The 19,364-nt window shown below is 40.2% G+C and overlaps 1 protein-coding gene across 1 annotated transcript in view; it reads left to right on the forward strand.

The window, feature by feature from the left end:
• LOC100714419 (uncharacterized) overlaps positions 1 to 19,364 on the forward strand; it is a 247,343-nt gene that overhangs the window by 155,379 nt on the left and 72,600 nt on the right. The window contains exons 119-136 of the mRNA XM_063250621.1: positions 916 to 1,070; positions 2,081 to 2,249; positions 2,497 to 2,593; positions 3,520 to 3,632; positions 4,602 to 4,727; positions 6,471 to 6,599; positions 6,850 to 6,960; positions 7,249 to 7,311; positions 9,943 to 10,077; positions 10,555 to 10,642; positions 11,586 to 11,724; positions 12,518 to 12,651; positions 12,764 to 12,798; positions 12,892 to 13,008; positions 13,456 to 13,604; positions 14,167 to 14,251; positions 15,056 to 15,112; positions 16,913 to 17,037. Of these exons, the coding sequence (XP_063106691.1) occupies positions 916 to 1,070; positions 2,081 to 2,249; positions 2,497 to 2,593; positions 3,520 to 3,632; positions 4,602 to 4,727; positions 6,471 to 6,599; positions 6,850 to 6,960; positions 7,249 to 7,311; positions 9,943 to 10,077; positions 10,555 to 10,642; positions 11,586 to 11,724; positions 12,518 to 12,651; positions 12,764 to 12,798; positions 12,892 to 13,008; positions 13,456 to 13,604; positions 14,167 to 14,251; positions 15,056 to 15,112; positions 16,913 to 17,037 (2,027 nt within the window). The remainder of the gene's footprint in view (positions 1 to 915; positions 1,071 to 2,080; positions 2,250 to 2,496; positions 2,594 to 3,519; positions 3,633 to 4,601; positions 4,728 to 6,470; positions 6,600 to 6,849; positions 6,961 to 7,248; positions 7,312 to 9,942; positions 10,078 to 10,554; positions 10,643 to 11,585; positions 11,725 to 12,517; positions 12,652 to 12,763; positions 12,799 to 12,891; positions 13,009 to 13,455; positions 13,605 to 14,166; positions 14,252 to 15,055; positions 15,113 to 16,912; positions 17,038 to 19,364) is intronic.

Here is a 19,364-nt window from a genome sequence, read left to right on the forward strand (position 1 = left end):
ACCTTGTTTTTGTGCTTGGTTATTGCCTACAGAACTTTTAATACTCTGTCTGAATTTCTCACTGAGACTCTCTGTGTCTCCTAGAAACAGAGGGAAGCATTTCATTCCTTATATTCTCACAGCTTACTGCAGAGTTCTCCATTACCACACATCACTCCAGTATTGTGACTCTCTTTCCTTCTGCCACATGAGCATGTCGATTTCTGAAAACAATAACCATCACTCCTTGATGCCCTATCCTTAGTGTGTGGTACATACATTAAGAGGTGGCAGATATTGTGCAAAATCAATGGATTGGCTAAGGTATCATTTTCAGCAAGTACATACAGGATTTTTTAAACAAAATTCCTCATGTTTTGGGAGGATTATATTGTAATTATGAATAATTTTCAGGTATTCACAAAGGTGATATACTCACACAAATGAAGAACATAAATAGCACACTGAGGTTTAAAATTTATTTTACAAGTTAGTACCCATGTTAAGATGAGTGTTTTACTGAGGCGTTAAAAGTGTAGATTGACAAAATCAGATCAAATCCAGATGTCAGATTCTTACAGAATACAAGTATAGCATATCTAGATTATTGAGGTAGTCAGGTACTGCTAAAGTATAGCTATGCATTGTACTTTCCTTGCCTGAAAGGAGCTTTCATTGACAGTAATATTAGGGGATCTCTGTAGTGTTCACTGTGATGCTTTGAGACAGTTCTGCATTGTGAAGCGATCAACTTAGGAGGCTGAGGTTCTTTTTTAATGCCACATACTTCTGATTTCTTTATAATGAGAATATTCCAATTCGTGCCTTTGAGCTATTTTGAATCCTATAACACAGTATTGTGAACTACAGTCGACTCTATATATAGTGTGTATTCCCCATTTTTCTTTCCTTCTCTGAAATCTGTTTCCTCTCTAGATTTATGATCCCAACAGCATTCGTTATGAAGTCCCAGTACCTCTGAATCTCCCCAAGATTCCCTCCAGCACCCCGCAGAGCCGGCTCTATGATGTGCTCATCACCAGTAATCCATTTGGAGTAGTAATTCGCCGGAAGAGTACAGGCACTGTAATGTAAGCATGATTTGGAATTTCTGGTTACTTTCTGGTCCCTTGTGAGCCATTTGTCCTTGGAGTTACCCTGAAGGAAACCAGACACAGTTCATTTCCAGATTTCATTTCCAGATCTGTAAATAAGGATTTTCCTTTAGATCTGTTTAATCAGAACTCCTTTACCACTTTAGAACATTGCTGAGAGATTTGTGTGTTCCTGGAACATCATCCAGCTATTCACTATTTAGTGGCATGTTGTTAAGATATGACCTGTTTTTCTAGGTTGCATGTTGTGGCAGATAATTGTTGTGTAGGACAGTGAACAGGAAAATCTAGAGTTCTGCGAGCTGACTGTTTTGACAGTGTGACCAGAGTATTCCTGTCCCAGAGGTGGTATTTGAGGTAGGGTCTGGATGTAGAGGAGGGCTCTGAAGTGCATGCTATGTTCTGGGGCAAGGGAAAAATATTCTTGATAGAGGAACAAATAAGTGCATAGGTCATGGTACAGGAGGAAAACTTACTGCTAGAAGAACAGCCCATAAGGAAGTGGGTGTTAGGTATGAAGCTGGGATGTTGCATGTGTTGAGATGGGGTGCAACTTAAAGGCTTCACTTAAATGGTCTTTCCTGGAGAGGACTCTGCTAATATAGACAGTAGAAGAACCTGATATTTGGTTCTCTCAGACATATCAGTCAGCATGCAAGAGACAACTAGAGCTTAAGAGCAAGAGCAGAAGGCGGGGCTGGTATGGAGGGTGGCAGATGAGATGGTGGGAAGTATTCACTTTAGTGTTGTCGGGGGAGCAGTGAAAGCACATTGTGGTAGAGAACCCAGAGGAAGGAAGGATGATTTTTGGCTTTGAGCAAAGATTTCTGTGATTATTTATCCACATAGACTTTGTGCTGTACTGGGAGAGGAGCAGGGTCTGTTGGCAGGGGACAATTAGCAGTTCTGCTTCCCTTGGAAAGTCAGCTGCTCAAACTCAGTAAGGAAAGCTGAGGTCCTTTATAACCTACCTGTGCGCTTCTCAGCTGGGACTCGCAGGTCCTGGGCTTCACCTTCAATGACATGTTCCTCCGCATCTCCACCCGCCTGCCCTCCTCTTACATCTATGGCTTTGGTGAAACGGAGCACACGGCCTTTCGGAGAGACCTGAACTGGCACACGTGGGGCATGTTTTCCCGAGACCAGCCCCCAGGGGTGAGCATGCATCTCTGCCTCTGTCTGCCTTCAGCGTGTGTGCTTTGTGCTTCGTCTTCCCTCGTTGGGTGGGGCTTGTCACACTGTGCTCTGAGACAAGTGGGCCCATACCTGGTCAGCTTTGTTTGCCTGTGTTTAACGTACTTCTCAGGAAAGGCAAGACCCATCTTAATAAACATATGGGCTGAATTTCCTAATGTGTCACAGTGTGTGCTAACCCTGTTTCCCTTCTCCCCCCTGATGTTAGTACAAGCTGAATACCTATGGTGTCCACCCTTACTACATGGGACTCGAGGAGGACGGCAGTGCCCACAGTGTGCTGCTGCTGAACAGCAATGCCATGGGTAGGTGATGCCAGTGCTCCCTTTGTTTGTGCATACTACTTGTGCATACTAATGATAGAATGTGCATACTAATGTTAGATTAATGTTAGTTGTGCATGCTAATGTTAGAATGTGTGTTATCTGGCTGCATTCAGAGATGGAGATATTCAACTTGTGGCGAGTACTTTTTGTCTTTATATTTAATATTCTCTTCATTTCATTTGAGTAACATATAACAGCAAGCTAGTTGAACCCTTGTTTTGAGAAATATTACATAAAAAGTAAATAAAACCTCCCATATCCTTAGAGCACCTGGTGGGAACAACTGTATGAGTTGAATCAGTTGCCAATCTGTGGGTCTCTGCACTCACTGCCTGTCTAGGAAGTGTGAATAAAATTTATGTGATACAAAACAGAAAAAACACGGAGTTTGAAAGAAACATGAAGTAAACCTGGTGCAATGTAAGTAAATTCACTTAGTAGTGATTTACTACTGCTGAGCTCCTATTTTTGGCAATGTATGGTAATGATTCAGAAAAGGTTATCCATGGGGTGTACACAAAGTGAAGTGTACACAAAAGTCTGAGGAATATTTCTGCAACTTGCCGTGAGTCCCTAAATTTTTGTGATATTAAAGTTGTAATAGTTTTGAAGAAAGAGAGGGACAAAACATGTACAAGATAATAAAACCCACCAAGGGGGAATCATCCAGGGATGGAGCCTTTGGCTAGCACTTCCACATTTCTAGCTGACTGTGTGCCTTTCACTCTGTAAAGTTGAAGGGGACTGTAGGAACCTCATCATGAGATTTCCACCTAGTTTGGCATTTCTTTCTTTTCAGATTTGATGTTCTCAGGAGAGACAGTATGAATGTGAGGCTAGTTATTCCCCATTGTTGGCTTTTCCCATCATTATACTTTGTTGGCATCATTTTTCTGTCTTTTCAGATGTTACATTCCAGCCCATGCCTGCCCTGACATACCGCACCACGGGGGGAATTCTGGACTTTTATGTGTTCTTGGGCCCAACTCCAGAACTTGTCACTCAGCAGTACACGGAGGTAAGAGCAAATCCATTAACTTCTTAAGTATGTGTTAAGCTCATTCTGTGTTCTCAAAAGAGTCTTCACTCATTTAAATCTCAGTTGACAGGTAGAGCTGGTCTTTGTCAAAGATGGGTCATGCCGAGTAACAATAGATGCATTTCCAGAATCCTTACATCCATAGGCTCTCTGCTCATTGCAGTGAGGGTACAGCAGTCATGGTACCAATTGCAGTGTTCAGACTAGTGTAGGATGTGGGTGGTTATGGTGATAATGGTTTTGGTGATGTTCGGTCCTAGTGTTGTTAATGGAGAGAGTAGCTCCCATAGTGTGGATGGGAGTGGCTGTGAGTGTAATGATTTTTATGGTGATCCTGACCTTTGTGGTGTAGTTGATGGAATGGTGATAGTGATGACAGTGAAGCAGGTGGATTGTGGGTGTTTTCCGAGGGTTCTGTGGTGAATGTTTTGTCTGTAGTCGTGATAGACTTAGTGAAATGGGTGAGCAAGAGAAGGTAACATATGAGTTGTGGCAAAAAACCCCATGCAATTCTTTATTTCATTTAGTTTTTACTTAGTGAATGCCAGAGCACTCCTGAGTAATTTAGATTAAGTCATTTTTCTATGTTGTTGTTCACTAGTGGTATTGTCTTTGACAGGTGAAGAAACAAGCAGGAATCTGTGCTTCATAGTATCTCACAACTAGCACACATGGAGCCTGTCCATCATTCCAGAAATTTTTCTCTGGGTTCTGTGCTCCTAACCATACACGAACCATAGGAATCATAGTAAAACCAAATTTGCTCCAATTCGTAGCTTAGCATTTTTTCCAGGTATTCTGGTAGCTCAGGAACTTGACACCTCAGTTAACTTTGCATTTGTACTGTTGGTTTTCTATCTCAGAGCCCTGCAGGAACATGTTTATTACTGCATGTGCTGCTTAAACCTGACTTCTCCCAGAAATATTAGTATTTTGTGTATTTTCCAGGTGATTGGTCGGCCTGTGATGGTGCCTTACTGGTCCCTGGGATTCCAGCTGTGTCGCTATGGATATGAGAATGACTCTGAGATTGCCAGCCTGTATGATGACATGGTGGCTGCTAAGATCCCCTATGTACGTAAAGGACATTGTGCATTAGCTCTGAGGTTTGGAGCCAACTTATTCATCTCTGTATCTGGTTTGTTTGTGGGACATTTGCGAAATTGTACAAAGACACAAAGTTTTTTCTCAAATGATGTCCCAGGATGCCTAATCCCAGCACTGTAAGGCAGGTGGCACCTTGTCACCACTTATCAAGAATGATCCAAGCTTTGTCTCCCATATCATGCTCTCTTGTTACTCTTATATGATTTACATAAATTATGTGAAATGTTCTTCATTCCATAACAATAAAGTATGCCTCAGCAAATGAGTCCAGGTGGCTGATTACAGCTATGCATGAGGCTAAAGTTGAGAGATTAGCACTGTGGATCTAGCCTGGACAACTTAAGATCGTGTCTCACACAGCATAATAAAATTTCTAGGGATATAGCCCAGGTTTAAAGCACTTGTCTGACTAGTGCAGGGTCCTCTGTTAAAGCCTCAGTATTACAAACAAAAGAAAACAGGAACAAAACAACAAAGAGAAAGTGATAACTGAACACCCCAAAAGAAAAATTGTGTGTGGTTAAAAAAATGACTTCACATGTCATCAAACCTTCACAAGTAGAGGCGTGTTCTGAATCCCAGTGCTTGGTGTGCCACTTCATTTTATCTGTGTAGGACCCTCGCTGCCTACAAGGGTTAGTGATAGGTCTGCCAGCCTGGGGTTTAGCTACAAGCTCCCAACTTGTTACTTGAGACAAAGAAACAATTTTATCTCTCCAAGCGTATCTTCTACCTTCTCCTTGTCTTTCCAGGGATAAACCTCCGGCTCCCTTTTTGCTCATGCCTCGAGCCCTTTCCAATCCCAAGACTCTACAACCACTCAACCTCTATTTCAAGATGCCAGTAAATCTTCCTGTCTACTGTTTTCCACAGGGAGATGTTTCCTTTAATTCAGCAGTTAATATGTCATGTTCCCACTTCCCACACTCCTCCCTCAGCCAAACTGATAAATGTATTTAGACTTCTTTGTTCTCATTTGAGAGCCTCTATCCCTCTGACCCATGAAGCTCTCTGTGCTCACATTAAAGGCCTCACGCTTTGTCTCCTGCTTATATCTCTCATTGTTTCTGTGCTGCTTCAGATTACGTGCTGAAATTACTCAATCTGTTTGCAGAATAAGGGGGCTGCAAAATATCAGAAATTTTCCATGGAGCCCTTTCCTACAAACCAGTCTACTTGCTGTTCTGTTATTTATAATAGTTTCATTAATGGAAAATGTATCACAAAGTATGAATTAATGAGAGAACTCTACCCAATTACCTCCCACATTGGATGTTCCTCAGCAATTACAATTTTCTCCTTAGTCACATAGTACTTTATCATCCACTTTGTGTTATGAGTTAAAAATTTTCATTATATTTTCTGAACAGGATTCTGTGTGATCCTGGGTGCTCTCCTAGGATAACCAAAGCTCCTGTTTATAATCAGAGTTTTCCACAGCCACTTTCGCATTGTGAGTTTTTGTTTATCATGGTAAAAGTCCTTGTGAATACACTATCATTCTACATGTTACTGATTTACATTATTTTAGGACTTAACACTTGAAAAATTAGATAAACTTCCTGTGGCACATACCAAACAAATGACACAGTTAGGATTTGAAGGGCCCGCGAGAAACCTTTCAACTTCCCCATCAGAATGGACGATTGCAGCCTTTCAAAATTGGATTGCACCACCTGAGCCCCTGTGTTTCCCTGTGTCCTCCCACAGGACGTGCAGTACTCAGACATCGACTACATGGAGCGCCAGCTGGACTTCACTCTCAGCCCCAAGTTTGCTGGGTTACCGGCTCTGATTGATCGCCTGAAGGCCGATGGGATGCGGGTCATCCTCATCTTGGTTAGTCCTGTGTGAATGTGACTAGTATGGGCAGTGGCTGGCCTCGATGGAGAATGCATTAGGCTGTATTTTATTTTGTGCTGCAAAAAGAGAAATTGAAGCACAACGAGAATTTGATATTCTAGGGTTGAAGGATATATTAAAGTTCAGATGGAAGCAAGAGACACCTGTGTCAACAATTCCCCTGTCTCCTGCCCCTTTGTTGTTCCCTGGCTGTGGTTTCCCCACCTGACTTGTGCTTTGCTTTCAGGACCCAGCCATTTCTGGCAATGAGACGCAGCCCTACCCTGCCTTCACTCGGGGTGTGGAAGATGATGTCTTCATCAAGTACCCAAATGATGGAGGCATTGTCTGGGGAAAGGTATGATCCAATAAGTGACCCACCAATATCCAGCTTGTGCCAGCCTTTTGCACACTGTTGATGTATTTGATTATTTTCCTTTAGACCTTTTGTAATACTTCTGTTTTTCTTTATTGCGCATTTGTGGATGCAGCTAATGAATTTTGTACAATCCACTCTTCTCCAAATTAATACTCTATGATGATTGAAATATTACTAGCCCTTGTGCAATGGCTTACCTTGTTTTGGAAACTAGCATGTATGGTATATTGTGTGGTGCATTTGTTTTCAACATTTGTCTTCCCACAGGTCTGGCCCGATTATCCCAATATTGTTATTAACAGCTCTCTAGACTGGGAGAGTGAAGTTGAGGTAAAATGCTCTTTGTGACTCTTGGGTAGTATCGTGATTGTCAGAATGGCACAACATCTCTCAGAGTACTGCACGTGTTAGGGAGAAAACCTTTATGACTCAGTGTCAGTTGTGTGTCAACTTTTTTACATCCAGTAATAGTTCCCCTCCAATGGCAACATAGAATTGGCCCTAGGGTGCTGAATTCATCATCCATAATTTTAGGTGACTCTGATGATTTTTAACTCAAAGCTGTTAGATTCCAATAGCTTGTACAATTTCCACTTGGTGATCCCTCAAAGAATGCTGTCTTTTCTCTGAATTCTTAGACTTTGTGTTGTCTCAGCTGTCTCTTTAAAATTATTTCTAACCTTTGTCTTTGGTGGTTGTGTCTCTTTCTCTATACATATTTCATGGACAGGCTTCTCTATCTTGCCTTCCACACCCATCCTGACTTTAATTTCTCATATTGTTTTTAACTCTCATTTTCCTGCAAAGTGGTTTAAAATTTTCTCTCTCATAGGAACAGATACTTGTCTATTATGGTGGATCCAGGTATTCTAATCCTTTTGGACCTATATTCCTTCCTTCCCTCCCTGGTTCATTAAGCATTTGTTGCTTTGATCAATACGTAGTTTCTTACTGGTTCTGGAATCTTCAGCTGTTCTTCTGGCCATGCTGTATACAGAGTGAACCAATTTAGCTTTTTTGATTTGTTATCAATTGTTCTGATAATACCTGTGAGCAAGGAGACTGTTTTGGAGAGTAAGTCTTATTATCTTTAACTCTTCCTCTAAAATGATCATTCTTTCTTGACAGGAACTATGATAGGGCATATGCAGCCTGCAGAACTCCCATGGAGGAGCTAGAATGTCAGGGAAAAGGTCTCTTTCCTGGGATACTTGTTACTGTGTTATTTCAGTGACTCCGTGTAGCATTTGATGGGCATTGACTATCTTGCAGGGGATTCTTCATATGGAATTATTTTGCTTTCATTGACAATTAGGAGAGACCATTAGAGGGTCATAAAAATTTTGGCATATATTATAATTACAATTATTTATAGTATGAAGACCCATGTGATCCACAGGCTGAGGTGGGTGGCGATACTTAGGTGGGTGGTTATTGATATCTAGATTTGGAGATGCAAAAAAGAGTTTAAAACAAAAAACAAAAGATCCAAGAATTCTACTGATATATAAAGCCAACATCTGAGCACAAGCCTGAAATTTAATTGAGTAATTCTGAGGTAAGGCCTAGAAATTTCATTATGGGAGCGTGCAGTGGATTGTGAAACATAATCCTGGGGTCAGTCATGTAGGTGGGCATGTCACTGGTTTAAGATCAAGGAAAGTAAAAGGAATTACAATTAGATAAGAGTTGAATATAGAAAGGAGTGAGACAGCACCTTGGAGCATGGGAGGACATTTTTCATTACATGGATATAGTTCACCAAAATTTAGTAAGATTAATAAACCATGATTGGGTTAATTTTCCACTTGTGCTTCATAGGGAATACAGTTCTACCTCTGTCACAGCTTATAATGACAGTTTATTCTGTCCATCCCTCTGGTCCCCAAACCCATTGTTTCTGACCTTCCCTGATTTAGAACTCTGTTCCTCATGAAAAACTCTCTGTGTAATTCTATGCTTTTACATTTCTGAATCGAAGGAATTCTGTGGTTCCTAGTAATGGTGCACCTTGCTCTCTCATTGTGAGTCAGATTTATAGATATAAAGCCATATCTGTGTTCTTTTCTTGATTCCTGTTTTGTATTTAATCAAGGCATGGTATCCTACTTAATTTTTAGCTATTGAAGGAGTGGAGTTTCTCTAACCAGTTATTTTTTCTTCTCTTCCTTCTAAAATTTATAAATATTTGCTACTGCTAAATTTTGAGAATCTACTGTCAAACATTGAATATTGCCATTTATTATGTCATATGCTAAGCTAATTACTAAAGGGAATATAAGCATTCATCATGAGAATGTAAGAAAAAGTCCTTGCCCTTGAAAAGCTTACAGTATACGTTAGGAGTGATACCTTGGACCCATTTTTTAAAGTTTAAATGATGACAGTACTTTTATTATTTGAGAGACAATAAAGAGGAGAGATTTCAACTTCCTTGTTAGTTCTCCCACTGAAACACAGCTTCAGCTTTGTGTAGTTCTGAAAACCATAGAGAACAGACATGCACTTTAGTCTAAGATTGTGACATGTAGTCTTACCCTGCCTCTTTCCATATTTCTTTCTACCTGGTATGCTACCTCTTTCTAGTTAGAACTTCTCGCTGGCTCCTGCTTTATCTCTGTGGTGGCTTAGGAAATGGCAGGGAAGAAGTTGAGGATTGAGTATCTCAGACATGGCATAGCGAGTTCAGGTTGTTGATTTTTACCATTCATAGTGATATTAAAAAAAAAGTCTGTGAATGTTTTCAAGATGTTGGATGTTTTGTAATTTGTGATTATTTCTTTTCTTTGCACTCAATACTTTTCTAATAAGAACAATATATTATGCAGGCCTATTCAAAATGCCTTTCAGTCTCTGCTACCAGTTAGAACAAGCCTTCACATGAGTTAAGTTCTCAGTAAGTGTCTGTTTGGTGACTAATATACTTATCTGTTACCAATGGATTATATTTTATTCTGATAGGAATATCGAGCTTATGCGGCTTTCCCAGACTTTTTCCGTAATTCAACTATCCTGTGGTGGAAGAGAGAAATTGAAGAGCTACACAACAACACACAGAACCCTGAGAAGAGCTTGAAGTTTGATGGCTTGTGGATTGTAAGTGTGTGCATATATGTCCCTATACATGTATGTTTGTGTATATCTGTATAGGTTTATGTCTATCTTTGTGTTTCTTAGCATGTGAATCATTGTAGAAGAGAAAAATAGTTATCCAAGAAATATGTTTCACATATCAGAATGCATTTGCTCAATTGAGAGTGGAATAGTTCTGATAACCCTTAAACCTTATACCTTGCCTAAAGTTTCTGCTGTCAAAAAAATGGAATGATTACTAGAATTTCCTTAGAAAATTGCTTTCTCTGAGAGAGAAGTTTTAAAATCCTCGTCATACAAGTAGAGATTAATTGAACTTGCTAGAAGTTCCAGCTAGGAATTTTTGACCTTCCCTGTGCCAAATTTTACAGAGATTATAGGATGCTAAATAATTTATTTACTATGGTATTTCTCAATTTCTGAATGGACAAGACATAAATATTTTTAAAAGTAAGCTATGCCTATGTTTGACATTTCTAGGATATGAATGAGCCAGCCAGCTTTGTGAATGGAGCTGTCCCTTCAGGTTGCACAGATACTTCTCTGAATCATCCTCCCTACATGCCATGTAAGGACCCTTGTTCTCTTACAGCTGTGGATCCCTGGCGTTAGAAAGAGGTTGACTGCTGCGTGAGTCTAGGGATCCACCTTGACCACTTAGGGCATGGGCTATGGATTCTGTGTTTTTAGAGACCAGAGACAAAAGCACTTGAAACACTTTTCCACCTAGGTAGGTAAGCTTTTCTGAATCACTTAGGTGAATTTATCAAATGTAAGTAGAAAACACTTAACAGAGATAATATCTCCGAAAGATTCTCCCACATAGATTCCTTTTTTTTTTTTTTTTTTTTTTTTTTTTAGTTCTCTAAGGAGCTCCCTTGGGTGGTGAATGGTTGTGTGTATTTCCTTCTTGCTACTTCTATTTTCTAACAAAAGGTACCCCAAAATTTTCAGTGATTTAGCACAAGTCCTCCTCACTCTTCTGTAAGACAGATTTATTGATCAGGATCTATTCTTGTATTTAGTAATACTTTACCTTTGGAAGTTCCACTTGCAATCAATGGTTATGATACAATGGAATTTTCTTCTCTTATAAACTTTGGAGTTGTGCTTAATTCTTGTCCCCAAAACACTGTTCTTTTTGTGAGTTTTGTAATCATCCATACATTATATAATTTCAGGTTATAATTTCAGTTTTCTGTAAAGTAAGAGACAGATTAGTTTATCTTTATCGTAGACTTACATGAAACAATTTAAAGGTTAATAGACTAGATATTCCACTTTATGAAGTGTTTTAAAACACGCGGTTTTCAAAGACCTCTGCTTTCCCAGTTAATTTAATGCTGGAAGTAATTGCAAGTATCATTATATCTCAGAAGTAAACATTGTTTAACTGCTGCTGGGCAGCAGAGAAATGAAACATGCAGAGGTAAAGTTAGTCTCAAGAAGCAGAGTTCAGTCCTTTGAGGAGACATCAGGGCTGTTTTTCACATTAAGGTTCTTCCCCTCAGATTTGGAGGACAGAAATGGGGGCCTAAGCAGTAAGACCCTGTGCATGGAGGGTGAGCAGATTCTTTCAGATGGTTCCAGAGTGCGTCACTACGATGTGCACAGCCTGTATGGATGGTCTCAGACCAGGCCCACCTATGAGTGAGTTGCTCTCTGCCTTCTCTAGTTGATAGAATTTGTAGAATCAGTCAGGGATGGGTGTAGACTCTCTACTTTTCTTACATGTATCTCACTAAGACTTAAGAAGAGTTTCACTCAAAGCCATAGTAAATCTTAAACAAAATCCCTGAAGCATGCAGCCAAGGCCTATGACTGTAACTGATAGGACTGATATAAATAAGTAAGCTGTCACCTCATAGAGGAGCTAGTAAACCAGATGGAGGCATACAGAGGGACACTAGTTCTGTGATAACATTAGTGAGAATTCCCACAAGTAATATGGATCGTAAGTGCCTCTTTGTTACCTCAAAATGGAGGCATCTTTCCTGTTATTTTTCCCCAATCTTTTTGAAAAGACCATGAGTCAACCGTCAAATTAGCATTTTCTAGTTTGTGAAGTCAATAGATTGTACATGTTACATTAAGTAAAATCATAAAAAGAAACTTACCACGCATTTTCCCCCTCAAGGATAGAAAACCAAGTCTCAAGTAAACAAGTAACAGAGTTAGTGCTTGTTTACAATTTCAGGATAACCACGTGATTTTATCATATTGTGAACTCCTTGTAAACACTGAAAAAATAAACCAGTGGTATTAATGGCCTCCATCAGTGTGCACCACCCTACCTGAGTTCCATGTATTCCTGTTCTGATCAGGCGTGAGGCAAACAGTTCCTCACCATGCCCTAGGCACCAGGAACTTTACAAGGCAGAGGCCTGTAGCCTTTCTTTTCCTACTTTGGTGTCATTTCACCCCCTTGCTGTCCTCCAACCAGAGCCGTGCAGGAGGTGACAGGACAGCGAGGGATTGTCATCACCCGCTCCACATTCCCCTCTTCTGGCCGCTGGGCAGGACACTGGCTGGGAGACAACACAGCCGCGTGGGACCAGCTGAAGAAATCGATCATTGGTAAGTGGGCCTGTTGGCAGGGCTGTGGTGGCAGGGAGGGGTGAGGGAGGAGGAGCAGGAGGAGCGGGCAGGGCCCGATGCCGCCCTGACACACTTGTGGTTCCCATTGCAGGCATGATGGAGTTCAGCCTCTTTGGCATTTCCTATGTAAGTGGCCTTCAGATCCCTCCTGATTGCTTCCAAGGTGGTGCCAGCATTCAGAAATCACCACCGACCTGGTTTTATTTCCTCTTGTTTCAGACCGGGGCAGACATCTGTGGGTTCTTTCAAGATGCCGAATATGAGATGTGTGCTCGCTGGATGCAGCTGGGAGCCTTTTACCCCTTCTCCAGGAACCACAACACCATTGGCACCAGGGTAGGGCCTCAGTTCCTGCTGCCTGCTGTGTAGTTTGTTTGTTTTTCCTTTTTGTTTTTTTCACTTAAAATGCACAACCATTTTTGAGCTAAGTTCTTGACAACTCTTTCCTTGGGGAAATTTTCAAAATTGTGAAACCCTCCACTTAGTGAACCATATTCCTCAGTGTTGTTTATGGAATTTGTTGTTGTTGTTGTTGTTATTATAGTTGTTCAGGAAGATTCTTCCTAAGATATGCCAAGAACAATGTCTGATGGGCAAAGTTTATCAACTTTCTCTGTAAAGTTTCAGTGATCCATTGTAGGGTAATAAGAATATTCTTGGCGTCTCACCCATAGTTATCCTTAGTTTAGCTGTGGGTCAGCCATGTGGAAAAGTGTTCATTGATCCTCTGAACTTTCTCAGTTCCCCTTGCATGAAAGCTAAGCACTTCTTATCTTCCTTTAGAGACAAGACCCTGTGTCCTGGGATGCTGCCTTTGTGACTATTTCAAAAAGTGTGTTGGAGACCAGATACACCCTGTTGCCCTACCTGTACACCTTGATGCACAAGGCCCACACAGAGGGTGTCACTGTCGTGAGGCCTCTCCTGCACGAGTGAGTGTCCAGCTGGGATCCTACACACTAAGGCAGAATGCATTTCTTTTTTTTTAGAGTGGTAGTGCATGCAGAGAATTTCTCTAAGCAGAAGATATGATTTCTCTTTTGTCATAAGGTTATAAGAGAGAGATGATACTTTGTAGTTTTAATAGTCTGTGAAGAAAAGACATTTATGTACTGAAAAATCTTCTGAAAGGATCTAACACAACACACCGCATAATTTTAAGTATTTTGTCACTGCAGAGACTGTGCTCCATTTTTTTTTTTTATCATTATTGTGACATGGGCCCGGGCCTAAAGAGTTCAGTTAACCAAAGAAGATACTTAGGGGGAGACAAAAGCAATGAGGGCTAACCTGGGGTTTAGCATGTGCCATGGTGAGGAAATATCTTTCTGCCTTCAGAGGAGCCTGACCTGTGGAGAGCAGGGCTCCATATGTTCAGTGACACTCAGAAGTGAGGATGGCAGTGAATGCAGCTGAATTCTTCACACAGAGTTGAAGCTGAGGTCTTTCCTCAGACCCTGGGATCTGATTGTGACCAGTTTCTTTTCCTTCCAGGTTTGTGTCAGACCGTGTGACCTGGGATGTAGACAGTCAGTTCCTGCTGGGCCCGGCCTTGCTGGTCAGCCCTGTCCTGGAGCCTGTGAGTGTGGAGGGCCAGGCTGGTGGGTGGAGGATCTGAGCGGTGAGGCTGGGTGACTAGGGAAGGAGAACCAGCAGGTGCACGAAGTAGCCTGAATCATGGCTTCTTGTTCTACCTTGGTCTCTTTTTCTCCTGAGTCGAAGTTATATGGCTTCAGTATTGTGGTATCAGCTTCTACTTCTTTAATGTCTGCAAAACTTGGTTAGGACAATCAGGAAAAGAAACATACAAGCACGCACACACCCTCAAGTATCCTCAAGATCTATTTGAGAATGTAACTTTTCTCCATTCATTAAAATGTTGAGTAAAGAATCAGGTGGGGCAAGAATACATAGAATTCATCACGGATTCTGTCACCATTAGACTCACACTTTCCAAGAGAGCTACGCACAGCCATGTGCTCTGTTCTGTTACTGCTGCTGAGCCCTTCCTTCCTTCACAGCTGACTGCAACTGCCATTTCATTACTTCTCTGTGAATCATCTTACATATGCTTATGATACCATCTAATGACATTCTCCTTATCGTACCTGTAAGTCTTTCTGCTTCTGACCAAAACTCAGTGTCTTTAGTGAATGTCTGAGCCAAGTGTGTAACCCAGTGTTAGTCTTTTCCTCTGAAGTGGTCTATGCTAAAGAATTTTATGAAAGTTACTTAATCTGGGTAGCATAAATCATCCTGAATGAAAGCATTAAAGAAAGCAGGTGGGGCCCAGGCAAACTACTGTTTTAACTCCTTTTGTTCTGACTGAGTCTTCTGTGCTGCAACACATCGTCCACTAATCAAACCTTGTGTTTAATTTCAGAATGCCAGAAGTGTCAATGCTTATTTCCCTGGAGCCCGCTGGTATGATTACTACATGGTAGGTTGTCTTCATCTTTGTATAAGTGAAGAAAATATCTAAACAAGTGAGTTAGATGGATCCTCCTCATGATAAACTCCGGTTTTGCATGCGTGTGCTGTGTAGTCTTGCAAAAATCACTTTAAACGTTGTAACCTCTATTTTGTTCTTACTATATGGAGTATGCCTACCCAGTCATATAAATGTTGTAAAATAAACACGAAGCTTCTCACAGAGGACCTGTCTTATCCTGAGTGTTCTCCATATGAGAGTCTTTACCTTTTTGTGTTACATCTCTTTTCTCAATGTTGTATAATTATAAACACTAGCCAAATCTTAAAATCCTAGTCAAGCTATAGTTTTTGTTTATTTGTTTTTCTGCTGTAATTTCCCAAGTATACAGATAGTTTCCTCTCTTTTCATTAAATATTTTTTGTGTAGCTTAGATGTGCAAGGAAGTGTTGTCTCATATAACGACCTAGGATCAAACATTCATGAGGCAGTGCAGGAAAAGTATTCAGATGTGTGGGACCCAACACTTGCAATTATAAGCAGTGCATATGAATTTACCCATGAGGGGCCCACAGAGCTGTGTTGCATAGGTTTTGGTCTAGTATGAACTCCATAGGCCACCTGGGTAACAGGGACATTGGATGCAGCTTCATGAAGTTCTCTGGTGACACACAGGTGAGTAAGACTGTGGTTCTTGGAGAAGAAAGAAAAGAAATGTAGTTCATCTCTAACTTGTTCTCCTCTTCTGACTTTCTGAGTAGTAAAAGGTAAAGGACTTGAAATTCAGCAGCAAGACGAGAACAGAGAATTTGTAATCCCAGTGATACAAACAATTGCAGTGAAATTGGATGAATATTGTGCAAAATCTTTGGAAATTTTTTTCACTTCCCTATCTTGTGGAACCATGGTTGTTGCCACTAATTCTTTGTTGCTAACCTGAGTCTCTCCTTAGGCTGATGATATTAGGATTGCCTTGCAATTCCCATCTAGGGCTCTCTGTGGAGTGAGAAAACTACTGCCTTTGAATGAATTTAGCTTTGGTCCTGAGAGCATAAGGCAATGTGAGAAGATAACTTTGGTAGGCACATTGGGTCGGGAAGATGCATTATTGCTGGCATCTGGTATATAAACACAGAACGTGCTGATGCTTCTGAACATCAAAGATCACAAATTTCTCAAATCAAAGAATTTTCCAGTCCAAAGTTTCATGGTGCTAACATTAACACACACTGCTCTATTTGAAAAAGTGTGTTGTCGACTTAGTCCCTTAAGATGAGGTTAATGACTCAGGTTAGAGAACACTTCTCATGTATGAGACAAAATATTGGTGTCACACATGAAGTTATATGTATTCATTTAAAAATAAGGAATTTCAAATTAACAGTTCACTTTGCTCAAGTGTGTCATGGTAAGATGGAATTAGGACTGGGATAGTCAGTGGCAAGGCAAATAAATCGACCTTGGTGCAAAAGTTTTAGGAATCCCATCATAGACACCACATCAGAAGTCAAGAAGGAGTGAGTGAAGACTTTGTAGCAGTGGTCTGTGACATAGGAACAGGCCATGCAGTGAAGGTGGGCAGTGATTTGTCTTAGTACTTTATGTAGTATTTGCTACAGAAAACCTTGAAAGACAAGACATTACAGCACAAAGTCAGATGTCAGACAGCAGCAGAGTGTGAAGAAAGTGTCCTCGCAGTTATGTGAAGAACAGGCAGCAAGTTCTGAGAGTCAGAGAGAAATCGGCCAAATGCACTGATGAGAGAGGCGTGTGTCCTGTCTTTCATGCTCTCCTTTCTTCTGCCCACAGGGTGTGGACATTAATACAAGGGGGCAGTGGAAGGACTTGGCAGCTCCTCTGGACCACATTAATCTTCATGTGCGTGGAGGCTACATCCTGCCCTTGCAGGAGCCTGCACTGAACACTCACTTAAGGTATGTTATGGACCATGGCTCTAATTGGCAAAGTATGAAAAACACTGGTTTGTATTGAATGCTACCAATACCTTAATTATCATTCTGAAGTCCAAAACAATTTTACTGAAAGTATATTTTTTTGAGTTTTAAAAATTTGCGTTTGTTTTCATGATACCTGTGATTCTGTTTCTCTGTCTCCATTGTTTGGAGAGAAGATAGTGAAGACCATGGAAACACCATGATTACTGCTGGGCAGCTATGTGTGGGTGCATGTTGGGAGTTATGGTCAAATTTTGTATTGTATGTCTGTTGATATCTTCTCGTGAATGTTTGGTTCTATAGCTGCTCCCAGATTGGTTTTGAAAGGTCCCAAACCCCATTCCTAAGCCCTCTGAATTTCACAAATGCATTGACAGCTCTAATAGTCATACTTCCCAGTTTTTGGAGGCCTCTGGCAATTGTAGCACTGAAGTGTTCATACTGTGAGAAAACTCTCACTCTAGGCACACAGTGTCAGTTGGTCTTTCTACCTGCCTTTGGCAGACTCACATCCATGCCTGTCTCCTCTTGCTTTTCTCATTCTCATTTCTATACAGTCAGGATCCACTGTCGGTCCTCCTAGTACCATGTATCTCATTCCTTTCCTCACACTGACATTCCTTTTTTGTGATTCAATATTGGGTTAAACAATCCTTCTGCAAAACTCAAGTCTTCTTTGCACATTTTGATGATTTTTCTTTTTTTTCTTTAATTTTATTTAAGGAGAAAAAGAAGAAAAAAGCAGAGAAAGGGTACAAGTTATACAGATTTACAGAAAAAAATAAACAGTAGGAAATCACTAGTTAATGGATTACATTTTATCATCTTAGAAATAATTGTTCAAGTTACAAAATTAAAGCTTACAAAGTGGACATTCCAACAGGGAGACTGCAAACAGTTCTGTTCAATGATCCAACAAAACTCAGTAATATCATTATCTATCTTATACACTTAAATATACATGCAGTTATATTGTTTAGAGCACTTTCTTTTCCTCTCTTTTGTACAATGACAATTACACATTTTGGGTTTTGTTGCTCCCACAGTTCTTATTACTTTTTTGGAAGAGCGTAGAACCAAAAGTGACATAACAGAACAGTCAGTCAAATCAAAAGGGTGGACGTAATAGATAGTGTAAAAGCATAATACTAGGTGATCAACAGTGGTTACCATAGTGCCTCCCGCTATCACTAATAGAATTGCCTATATCATTAGTTATAATAAAATTTGAACAAAACAGTAAAGAACAAAACCAACAAAACCAAAACATTGGAGACATTATAAGTCTTCAAAAGTAGATAATAGTCAACCAGAATGGGCGTCATAATGAATCCCACTATCTTCACAGCTGTTGCCTAAACTTTCGAACCTGATATTATCAATCAAAACAGAATAGAGGAACATCAGTCAAAACAAGATGGTGAGAGCAATACAGGGCTTTAAATCAAGATAATGGAAAGTCAAAGTGGGTCACTATAATATATCCTGCTATTTTTTAATTTATTTTTCCCTTAATTAAAAGGATGAAAAAGTAAATAATAAAATGGAGATTGAGATAAAAGAGGGCATAACGGCAAATCAGTGCAGATCAAAACATAACCATTTAAGCAAAATAGTGTTTATCCCGACATAAAAGTAGTTACCATATTGTCTCTTTCCTTGAAATCTTTGAGTATAACTTCGTATACTGTAGCATCAAATATACCAAAACAATGTAAAACCATTTAAGAGAATGACAGTATTATAGGGTATTTAGAATCAACTAACAGAAAATAAACAATGGTTTCTGTATAATCTCCTTGTCTATAAAAGGTTTTGCTTATACTATCATATATAATAAAATCCAATAAGATACCACCTGTTTAGACCAATGGAGACAGAAGAACAAAATCTTGATGAGACTTCAAAACAAGATGATACTAAATCAGTATTACCTCTTAAGATGTCATTTTCTCCAATATAGCTGTTCCTATCATCCAATCTTCTCTGCCTCATTTCTTTTGAGCTTTTTCTGTCATTAGTTGTCAGTTTGTCTTCTTCATTTTGTTTTCTGCTCCATTCATTGTGGCCTCTCTGCCGCTACTTCTGGATTTTTCATATTTTTTCTTTTTTAGAATATCTTGCAGTATTCTCTGTAGAGTTGAATTGGTGGTTGCATATTCCCCTAGTTCCTCTTTATCCTGGAAGCACCTTGTTTTTCCATCAATTTCCAGGGATAGTTGTGCAGGATATATCAATCTTGGCTGGAGATTATTATCTTTCAAAGCTTGAATTATTTCCCCCCACGCTCTTCGTGATTTGATGGT

This window comes from Cavia porcellus, unplaced genomic scaffold (genome assembly GCF_034190915.1).
Source record: "Cavia porcellus strain 051 isolate PalLab524CR breed Dunkin Hartley unplaced genomic scaffold, mCavPor4.1 scaffold_6, whole genome shotgun sequence".
NCBI lineage: Eukaryota > Metazoa > Chordata > Mammalia > Rodentia > Caviidae > Cavia > Cavia porcellus.